General features: G+C 46.5%; 1 protein-coding gene across 1 annotated transcript; it reads right to left on the bottom strand.

Moving 5' to 3' along the window:
- Nucleotides 1-2171: 2171 nt before the first annotated feature.
- syt18b (synaptotagmin XVIIIb) lies at nt 2172-9144 on the bottom strand. Its single transcript, XM_042111069.1, has 5 exons — nt 8932-9144; nt 5689-6929; nt 5024-5165; nt 2801-2967; nt 2172-2596 (listed from the first exon to the last, which is right to left on the bottom strand). Exons 1-5 carry the CDS (start codon nt 9083-9085, stop codon nt 2459-2461), a joined length of 1842 nt encoding a protein of 613 aa, XP_041967003.1. The 5' UTR covers nt 9086-9144; the 3' UTR covers nt 2172-2458.
- Between the last annotated feature and the right edge of the window lie 2146 nt (nt 9145-11290).

Genomic DNA, 11290 nt, shown 5'->3' with positions numbered 1-11290 from the left:
CATCTCCGTTCACCAAAAGCTAAGTTTGTGCTAACCCATATTCGCACAAATAATATCCTATGTTATGTTTTCTGATTGTTAACGTGAGATATGTCTCCATGTTGGGAAGTGTAGTGATAATGCATAAGGTAGCCAATGTTCACGTCACATGAGCCAGCTGCTTGTTCTGTAGGCTAAAAGTATTTCTGTCCCTCCCAATCTGTGTCATTCTCACACAATCTTCAAAAAACTCCTGGGGAACCCCCCGACACGACAAACACATGCACTTTTGACAAGCTTGAAACGTCCATATGTGTAACCCATCTTTTAACTTAGCCTATAGTGTTGTAAAAGTTCAACGCTGTTGTTTTCATGCAGTAGGCTAACCTTTTTGATAAGCGATGTCATGGGTAGGCTGAGGTGATTAAGGGCTTTCTGTTCCTGTTTATGTAAATGTTTTACATAGGCTCAATAATGATGGGAGGGGGGGGGGGCTTAAAGTATAATTTCTGAATCTGGTGTAGACAATAGTAGTGCTAATAAAAACATACACTCGGCCCTCTATTATGGAAGCATATGTGTAGCTTAATTCTGCAAGATTCTGAATCTGAATTAGCTTAATTCTGTAAGATTCTGAATTCTGAATTAACCAGGGGTCCGCGGCCCACTTGTAGTCCGTGAGGACATTGCTGGTGGTCCCTGACCATGGAACCATGGATTCAGTAGTTGCAATGTGGAAATCAGTATTTTTCCCACGAACAATAACAGACGCAGCTCTCAACTTGGCCCGTTAAAATGTGAACAGTCTAGCGACGCATTTTATGAAGGCCCTTTTGGACATGTCAGTTATTTGTACCACTGGTTAGATGTAAAACTGCATTTCGTTTTAGACTATTGGTATTTAATTTGTGCATTGACAATAAAGTTGAATATCATATGAACTAAAGATGACTAAAATCGTGCATATGTAGAAGAAGAAACATTAACAAAAATCCATGGCATGACCTCTCTTCTTAATAGCTGTTGAAAACTGCATGCATTTTGTTTGTTAATAAATAAAAAAATAAATGTAAAACTGATACTTTCGGCTTTCCCCAAATACAATGTAGCCTACAGGTGTACATGACCTTTCATCAGTCCAGTTGCAATGGATGAACTGTGATGAACTGATTGAGATTTTAAAGGTTTTATAACAATGCTACAAATTTTTTGGCTAGTGCTACAAATCTATTCACCTTCGCAGCGCCAGTAGGCTACTTGCTGTGCGGCCCGCACACACACAGACACAGGCATGCCAAACAAGCATACACAAAAGTTTCAAGAGTGGGGGTGGAGTAGAAGATGTATACAAATTGATTAGTGAGATTTATGTTCGCGGAACGGATGTACAGAACTGAGCGGCGGTCATATTTTGTACCGCTATGCGGTACATCTAGTTTTAGCATGGGTTTCCTCCGCCGATTTCATTGGTTCCACAGGATGCAAGGGGTAAAAGTAACGTGCATCATTGCTCATTGCCAGAGTGTCTCGCAGAGACAATTCCATTGTGCTCTCGCGAGAACTCTAGATTTCCAGGGTATGACACTGCCGTAATGGAAACAGACACACTTCGGTACTCTACTGGGCCCAGAGCAACTAATTGTTTTCCATAGACATTAAAAGACAGTTTTTCCTGCTGTTCAGAGTAGCCTACAACAAAACGCTCATTCCTATTTTTCATGGAGGCCTGATCTTCACCCTTGCTTATATCATCTGGCTGCACAGCTATAGTAATTTCTCTGTAGAGTTAAGCGATTTTCTTTTTCCCTCACTAAAAGGAGGTCATGGTGAAAAGGCTCACAGATTGTGGCTGCGCTAGTAAATTAATTTACACCTGGAAATGACTTGTGACGTTAGACTAAAACAACCAAATAACTGATGATCAGGAATCCCCTACATTACAAACAATATGAAAATGTATACAATCCAAATAATAACACGCACACAGTCAACTATGCAAGTGCAGACACACATACTAGATAATCAGAATAGATATGTTTTACCTGTCTACAGTACATGTGAGAGCCTTAGCTATAAACAATTGAAAAGTTTATTTTTTACCAGTTCCTTCAGCAAGTACTCCAGTTTCTACTGAACACAATTTTAGTTCTCTTCAGAAAATATCCAGATTCAACTGATAATAATGTTGGTTTTCTTGAGAAGGTACTCTAGGTTTAATTGAACACAATTTTAGGTTTCCTCCAAAAATACTCCAGGTTCCACTGAACACAATTTTAGTTCTCTTCAGAAGGTGCTCCAGGTTCCACTGAACACAATTTTAGTTCTCTTCAGAAGGTGCGCCAGGTTCCACTGAACACAATTTTAGTTCTCTTTAGAAGATGCTCCAGGTTCCACTGAACACTCTCCATTATGGACTGCTACTTACAGTTTCATTCAGTTTCTTATTGGATGATTGATGAGATGCATCCTATAGCGCTTCTTATTGGATGACATGCCATCGGGCAACTTCCACTTGGCTCATGTTGCACATGTCTCTCCAGTGTGCTTGCCCCGCCTCCTCAGCCTCCTGGCCAATCACAATGCGTCCCACGATATTGCTCGTTGAATATAGGCAACCCTGCCCAGAAAAATAAGACAATTCAGTCGTTACATCTTTACTACAACTTCACAAATGGTTGTCTAAGATCAGCTTATCACCTTTATCTGACTGATTTTGAATGTGTTTACTCTGACTGTTTGACACTGACACCTTAAGCACTACAGGTGCTGAGACTGCGGTATATGAGAAATGTTGCCATAGAGACCGTAGTGAGATTCCGACCTTGATGAGAATGAACTCCAGGACCAGTGGCAGCTGCGTGACATCTCCGGGTGGCAGGTCGAACAGGAAGGTAGAGTTCCAGACAGTAGTCTGCCCAGCGGCCCCCTGGGTAGCTTGAGAAGACATCACCACTCCTGCGTGTCGCAGATTCACCACCACATGGTGGTCTGGACAGATGCAGAGGAGACACAGTCAGAGAGAGAGAGAGAGAGAGGTAGGGGAAGAGAGAGGGAGAGAGAGATAGGGGTAAAGAGAGAGAGAGAGAGGAAAAAGAGAGAGTGAGAGAGAAAGAGATAGATATGGTCAAAGGGAGAGACCAGTGAGAGACAGAGAAGGGTAAAGAGAGATGGAGAGAACAAAGGGAGATAAAAAGAAAAGAGAGACAGAGAGGGATGGAGGACCAGAGGGAGAGAGGGATAGAATGCGAGATGAAGAGAGAGAGCAGGAGTGAAGTGAAACAGGCAGAGATGGAGATTAGACTCTTATCCTCATGAGCTAAAATCCTGTCTGGCTGTAGACATAACCTGCTGACCAAAGCCACAACAAAAATCACACAGCTGCCCTCAAGTAATCCGGCCGTTGATCTTTCCCGTTCTGCACACTGATCAAAGCCACAGACTTCATGGCTACAGGTCATTCATTCGGCGTGTGGTCTTAATTTATTAATTACATACATACATTTATTAATTTAGTTTTTTCCAAAGCGACTTACACATGTCAATTGTATTAGAGACATTGTTACATTGTCCCCGGAGCAACTCGGGGGTTAAGTGCCTTGCTCAAGGGCACATCAGTGGAAGCCGGGAATTGTTACTGTATGCTAGCCCAGCTCCTTAACCACTACACTACCACTGCCCCATTCACCAGTAGGGTGGATTGCCCTGGCAGAACCACACCCGCAGGCTAGGGGTACCGGGGGCTCCGACTGCAGTGTAGTAAGACCAGCGCTCAGGCGCCGGGTGCGTCTGAAGGATTGCGAGGAGAGGAGAGAGAGATTAAACTACAATGTCATTAAAAACGGGATGATCTGCTGCGGACCTTGCGCATCCTGTAAGACAATCGTTTAATCCCCCACATTAAAAGCAAACATGAGGGCTTACTCCATCCAGCCCCTACCCGCTCCCACTGTCCCTGGGCAACAAATCACGGATCAGTCCAACCCCACTGGGGGCTTTTCACTCAAGAGTTCCTGGGCTCACAATCTCACGTGGGTGTGTGTGTGTGCCCTGAATGTGTGTATGAATGTACAGTGCAACCGGAACATTTTGAGACCCTTTCAAGTTTTCCACATTTTGTTATGTTTCAGACTCATCTTAAAAAAAATTAATTCATTTTTTTGTCTCATCAGTCTATACACAATACTCCACAAAAAGCAGGTGTTTTGTAAATTTATAATTCTGTAACTCTCCTTTATAGTGACCATTGGGGACCATTTGGACTCGTTTTAGTATCGGTCATTCCAAATAAATGGTTTCAGTATAGTATCAGTATCGGTCATTCCAAATAAATGGTCTTAGTATAGTATCAGTATCGGTCATTCCAAATAAATGGTTTTAGTATAGTATCAGTATCGGTCATTCCAAATAAAAAGACCTCTGAAGTTCGCCTACAAAAAAGCTTCCATCTTTAAGATCCGGTATCTTGCGTTTTTTCCTATGGGAAAAAAACATGGGGGTTTCGAATTATCACACCTGTTAAACTCTTGCGGGGATGAAGAAGTCTGAAATGCAGACATTTTGCTCAACACACTCTTGTCCTCTGCCTTCCAGTTGCTCCAGTGATCTTAGGTACGTTAAGACGGCAAACTTAGATTTTTGCTACCCCAGAGCTAACTTGCAATGCAACTTGCCATGGGTAGTTAGCTTCAATTAACACCCGGATCTACTTATATGGGCAAAGATGGGAGCTTTGGGATTTTTTTGTAGGTGAACTTCAGAGGTCTATTGTTTCAGTATAGTATCAGTATCGGTCATTCCAAATAAGATAATCTGTGTGTGCTGCATGACATGCCAAGTCTGAGGGATGCCGCCTCACATCCCAGAGGTGGATGATGGGGGACAGAGGCCTTTCGTACACCCAGAGGGAGAGAGGATGATGGGGGATAGAGCCGTTTCGTACACCCAGAGCGAGAGAGAATGACCGGTATGACAGGAGAGAGAAAGAGAAAGGAAGAAGAAAAGGAGAGAGAAGGAAATGGACAGGTGTAGAACACCTTCCCTCTACCTTGTGTTCCTGTGCCGGTGGAGAGGTTCTCTGCCTTTAGGACCATGACTTTGAGGCAGTGAGGCAGAGACTGGTACTGCATGAGGATGAAGAGCTGAGGCAGGGTCTGCCCTCCCCCAACGGCATCATGGGAAAACCATCTCTGCAAGAGATGGAAAGAGGTCAAGGGTCAGGCTCAGGTTCAACTTTTCCATGGAGACGGGAAGTCAGGGATTACTGAATCAACCACAAAACAGCAGCAGATTCACACACACTCACTGCTGTAATAGTCGTGTGTTGTTGTGATACCTGTGTGTTGCTATTACACCAGTGTGTTGTGGTGCACTACCTGTGTGTTGTTGTGTGTTGCTGTTACACCTTTGTGTTGTTACCTGTGTATACCTGTGTGTTGCTGTAATACTTTGTGTGTTGCTGTTATACCAGTATGTTGTTACCTGTGTACACCTGTGTGTTGCTGTAATACTTGTGTTGCTGTAATACTGGTGTGTTGCTTAGGTACCTATGTGTTGCTGTGGTACAGTACCTGTGTGTTGCTGTGTGTCGCTGAAGTACCTGTGTGTTGTTGCCTGAGTGTACCTGTGTACCTGTGTGTTGCTGTAATACCTGGGTGTTGCTGAGGTACCTGTGTATTGTTACCTGTGTGTACCTGTGTGTTGCTGTAATACCTGTGTGTTGCCTCTGAGGGGTCTAAGTTGTCTCGTGCAGGTAAGGGCCATCTCTGGCTCCCAGGCCAGTTCGCTGCAGGTCAGCTCCAGCTGCCCCAGCGGGGCGAGTGTGTGCGTGTGTGTGTGTGTCTGTGTGTGTGTATGTCCAGGCAGGTCCTGGGAGAAGACGTCCAGCCTGAGCACACTCGTGCGGAGCTCCTCCAGCGAGGAGACGGCCAGCTCCAGGTCGGGCCCGTGCAGCTCGGGGCTCAGGCTGCGGTGGCGCGCGCTCACCTCTGCCGGGAGTGGCCGCGCCGGGGGCAGCCGGGCCAGCACAGTCACCGTGCCCAGCCTGCAGGCGGCGCCACTGAGGCCCAGCAACGTGAGCGTGACGGTCCGCCGCGCCGCCGAGAAGCAGAGCGAGAACTGCAGTGACGGGGAGCACGGAGCGGAGGAGGGGCCTGTGGAGTGGGCGGGACTACAGACAGCTCCAGAGGCTCCACCCCTAGCCCCGCCCATCATACCACCGTCTCCACTGGGTCTAGGGGCGGGATCTATGGAGGATGTGGATCTATATACATTATGGGTGGAGCTTATGGAAGAGGTGGGTCTGTGGGCGGGGGCTGCAGAGGAGGCGGTGCCGTAATTGGGGAGGGACGACTGAGTCTGGAAGTGGCTGAGAGTAGGGGCGGAGCCTGGGAGGTAGGGGGCGGTGGAGGTGGCAGGGCCGGTGAGGCGGCTGTGCTCGGTGTAGGGGTAGGCGTCGGCCGCCACGGTGCAGCGGCGCTCCAGAGCCCTCCGCGTGCGGGACAGGAAGCTGAGGCGGGGCAGGTGGGGCAGGCAGGGCAACGAGCCGCGAGGGCAGTCCATGGGCCGGTACAGAGGGGCCGACAGGGTCGGGGAGCTGAGGCGGCGCAGGGGGAAGTACGACTTGGGGGCGTCTGTTCGGGACCGCGTCGCTAACGGCAACATGTAGAAGTCATCATCAGAAGGGGTGGAGCTTCCAAATGCAGAGGGGTAATCAAGCCCCGCCTCCTCCTCCTCCTCCTCCTCCGGCTCCTCATTCAGAACCCTCATGGGTGGAGAGTGGGAAGAGGAAGTGACATCAGCGGAGGGTGTGGTTGAGCAATCGGCGACGAGAGCTGGAGATTCTTTGTTCTCGGCAGGAAGTGACCTCATCTGCCATAAGCACAGGAAACAGCCCAGCAGCAGGGAGAGGCAGAACACAGCAAGCCCCGCCCCCAGGAGAACCTGCAGGTGAACTAGAGAGAGAAGAGAGAGAGAGAAATGGAGAGAGGGAGAGAGAGAGGGAGAGAGCAGAAAGAGATAGATGGAGAGCGGAGAGAGAGAGCAAAGAAAGAGATGGAGAGGGAGAGAGAAAAAGAGAGGGAGATGGGGAGAGGGACGGAGAGAGAGAAAGAGAGAGGGGGATGGAGAGAGAAAGAGAGAGGGAGATGGAGAGAGGGTGGACAGAAGGCTTAATCCACAGACCTGACCTGAGCCAAGGGTTCACAACCCGACAGCAGCAGCACCTGTTCAACTGTAATCTCTAAGAAACACAATCCAGCACAGACACACTGGGTCTCATCTACAAGCACTGTTACATCAACCTCTAGCTCAGCTCTCCTACAGCACAATCCACTTCAGGTCAGTACCCAACATCCTACAGCACAATCCACTTCAGGTCAGTACCCAACATCCTACAGCACAATCCACTTCGGATCAGCACCCAACATCCAATTCCAGTTGCCTTAAAGAAAAACATGTACGTTTGACCATGGTTATCTGTCGGGTATTTATGGAAATAAACTCCATAAATAACCATTCATTTGTAATGTTATGCTTCCTCCATGTTGTTTCCTATGGAGTTGATCGAGCTGATGTCTGAGTCTGTTGAGGCTGGACTGTCATTGGCTCATCTGCGTTCTAAGGGTGGCGCTTAGCGACAGGTCAGTTCCAGTTGCCTTAAAAAACAACATGCACTCTACTCTAACATGGCCTCTTCCCGATCTCTCTGCTCTGAGCGTTGGTTCGAATGGTCAGTAATGTGGAGGAAACATCTGGACATAAAGCCCACTCCATGGTAAACTGTTCCACCACTGAGTGACAATGGTGGTGTGCAGTTTTTTAATTTTCTCTGCAGTTTTGCTATGGCGATAGTAGCAGCAGCACAGTAGTAGAGAGCAGGAGGGAGCACTAGATGAGCACTAGAGGAGTCAGATCTGGGATGGAGGATTAGTGTAGAAGTGCAGGACAACTCAAGATGACCGCCAAGATGACCAGGAGTGTGAGAACTTACTCTGTCAGGATGGGCCATGGCTCAACAAACCACCACTTTCTTAATATAGTTATATATATATATAGATATAGATATAGATATAGTTTTTTCTATAGTTTTTTTTATATTACCTTGCCTACTCGCTGATATGTCCATATTTATTTTATGCTGGTCTCTAGACTTTATTCTTGCACTGTTGGACTTACTCATTTGCACCATCACCATGACACTCACTCACACAGAGCACCTTACCTTACCTTACTATGCACAGAGAATCACAGGCTCAGTCCCTGCCTCAGTCATTGCAAGTGCCTCTTGATTAATCACCCTCTATGTGGATACTGTTTTTAGAATTTATTTAGATTAAGTGTTATTTAGTATAATTTCTATTTTAGTATATTTAGTATATTCTTTATCTTCTACTGTCCTTATTGCTTAGATGTGTTTTTTATATTATATACTTTTAATTACTTTTTTCTGCTGTTAGTGAATGTGTGTGTGATGTCTGTATGCTACTGAGACCTTGAATTTCCCCTGGGGATCAATAAAGTATCTATCTATCTATCTATCTATCACAGCATGGGCGTCGGAGCCATTATATGGGTTCAGACATGCAGTATGAGCATGAGGACCACAGGGTTCAGATATGAGCACGAGGTGAAAGACAAACCCTTCAACGTACCAACCAGCAGTGAGAGGCATGGACATTGCACAGTCAAACACAACCACACCAGGGATCAGGATAACTCGCTCTCTCACACACTATACACACTCGCATACACACACACACGCACACACACACAAACCAGGATGCATGCAAGCGTTGCAGCAGAGATGGTAGTGCACAGTGAAGTATGACAGGGATCTGGCTCAATAGGACACCCAACTGCACCCGGACCGAGACTTACAGTAAGCAACTGCATCCAGACTTATAATAAGCAACAGGAACAGTGGACATAGGACAACCAAGCACAAACCACACTCACCTTCCAGCTCTTTGGTAAAGAGCACCTGTACAAGGAGCCAGAGGAAGAGCACCACGATGATGCCCTCGATTATGCCCTTGCAGCAGAACAGTGCCACCGACTGCCACATTGGCTGCTCGTCCTCCTCTTCCTCAGCAGGCATGACAGCGGACATCCACTCACCCGCAACCTGGATGCCAACCCTTCAGCTGGATGGCAACCCCTCGGCCTGGATGCCAACCCTTCAGCTGGATGGCAACCCCTCGGCCTGGATGCCAACCCGTCCACTTGGGTACGTCAGACACCCCTGCCTTACGCCTTAATCCATCCTGCGACTGACGTGTGCATGTGGCCTATCATGGAGTTGAGTTGCTACCGTGTGAACGTGGTCTATCGTGGAGTTGAGTTGCCGCCGGACCGCATGCTGCTTCTGTCAGACAAGAAGGCTCCCACGCTGGTGGAGAAGAGTCCTCACTCCATATCTCTACTCCACACACACACACACATACACACACACACACACACACACACACACACACACACACACACACACACACACACACACACACACACTCAGCTTCAAGCCTGCTAAGGTGGAGAGAGATGAGTGCAGGAGAAACTGTGTGAGCTGGGATCAGTGTGATCTCTGTTCAGTGTGTGTGTGTCCTGTCATGTGTGTGGTGGGATTTGTATGTGCCGTGATGTGTGTGTGCTCTGATGTGTGTTTGGTGTAAGGATCTTATGCTGTTCGTAATTCTAACCTTCACAAATATCAAGGATCAACATGGCGAGGCTAAAACGCATAATGTATGCGCACGATGGGACAATATTTACAGGAGGAAAATTAATCAACAGCCACATATTAATATGAATAAATACTTACTGCCATCCCGCTTATGATTATGATGATGTAAGATAAATATCCGTCTCTCGGAGCGTTGGCCCTTCCGTCCTGATAGTCCATCTGGTGGTCCGGACCGCAGTCTGCGGGTCAGAACTAGAACTGGGCAAGCAGTGTGATGTTGGCCTTTTAGGTGAACCACTGGTTTCAGAGGGAGATGATATGGTCCTCAGGGACTTCCTGCGTGACTGTATGTGTGTGTGTGTGTCTGTGTGTGAGAGAGAGAGCGTGAGTGTGTGTGTGTGTAGTTCCTAGAGAGTAATCTCGAGTGTTGGCAGAGGGACAGCGTACAATGAAAGTGGCAGGGGAGGAGAAAGAAGACTGGATATGAGGCGTGTGTTTGTGTGTGTGGGCGGGGGGCTCGAGATAAGGGAGGGATCCAGAAGATCACATGGTCACTTCCTGCCCAGATGTTGGATGACATCTGTACCATCCCTCTACACACACGCACACACACACACAGCCATTACAATTCAACCCCAGACATAAGACTGCTCAGATAAGATGCCCCACAGACAGCTTATCTAGACACACACACACACAAACACACTAACAAACAGACACACATGCACAAACATATACACATGCATCTACACACACACTCACACACACACACACACACAAACAAACGTATACACTGTATGCATGCATGTACACACACACACACACATATTCTTATTATTACCGTATTATATACCGTATATTCAGTACACTGGACAACAGCAAGTTTTTGTTAGATTATTGGTGGTTATTCTTGACATACTCCTGCCATTTCTCCCAGTGCTGGAAATTAATCCTGTTTGGTAACAGACCAGGACCTTTCAGCAGACGTTCTGAGGACTACTAGAGTTCAGGGTAATACTGCCCCCTACAGCTGGGTCCCCCTCAGTGCAGTACATGAGAGCACAACAACAGAGTGAGCACTGATCCAGCATTGCAATCACACATCAGTTGAACTACTCATCAATAATGGCATAATATTAAGTATTGAATATGTAAATGTATGTAAATCAATTTCAACCTGATACACTGAAATTTACCAACTTTATGCTTGTGATGGGGTCACGGGATAGATAGTCTCAAACTACATTCACAAAAACCTCTGACAACCTCTGCAAAACTGGACAATGGCTTCAAAACAGTTGTACCTGTGCTCAAAACTAAACACTGTCTTCACAAAGCAGTCAAAATGAACACATTGCTGAGCAGTCATTACACACTACATAAAAAAATGGAAAACGCAGTGTTCAGGGCAGCTCATAGTTCCAGGAGACATTATTATTGTTTAGAATACAGTAATTGCATTATGCATCTAAAAAGCAAAACAAAGCAAAAAGATTCCATAACTCAGTGGATTCGATATTTAGCCTACTGTAAATCCAGTAAAAATTAAGCATTGAGAATAGGGGTTTGTGTTTACAGTTTTAAGAAAAGGATGGAAGGTTAGCAATTGTGAAAAACTGTATACTGGAAAAGACA

The sequence above is a fragment of the Alosa sapidissima genome, chromosome 11 (assembly GCF_018492685.1).
Source record: "Alosa sapidissima isolate fAloSap1 chromosome 11, fAloSap1.pri, whole genome shotgun sequence".
NCBI lineage: Eukaryota > Metazoa > Chordata > Actinopteri > Clupeiformes > Clupeidae > Alosa > Alosa sapidissima.
The sequence above is the reverse complement of the archived record's forward strand: the minus strand, read 5'-3'. Positions and strand labels throughout refer to the sequence as shown.

Bases quoted from the DNA above. Each gene is read 5' to 3' on its own strand.
- syt18b (XM_042111069.1), bottom strand. From the start codon at position 9,085: ATGTCCGCTGTCATGCCTGCTGAGGAAGAGGAGGACGAGCAGCCAATG. The intron at 5,166-5,688 runs GTATTACAGCAA...CATCTCTTGCAG, and splicing joins CCCTCAGAGGCAACACACAG to AGATGGTTTTCCCATGATGC. The intron at 2,597-2,800 runs GTCGGAATCTCA...TTTTCTGGGCAG, and splicing joins TGGAGTTCATTCTCATCAAG to GGTTGCCTATATTCAACGAG.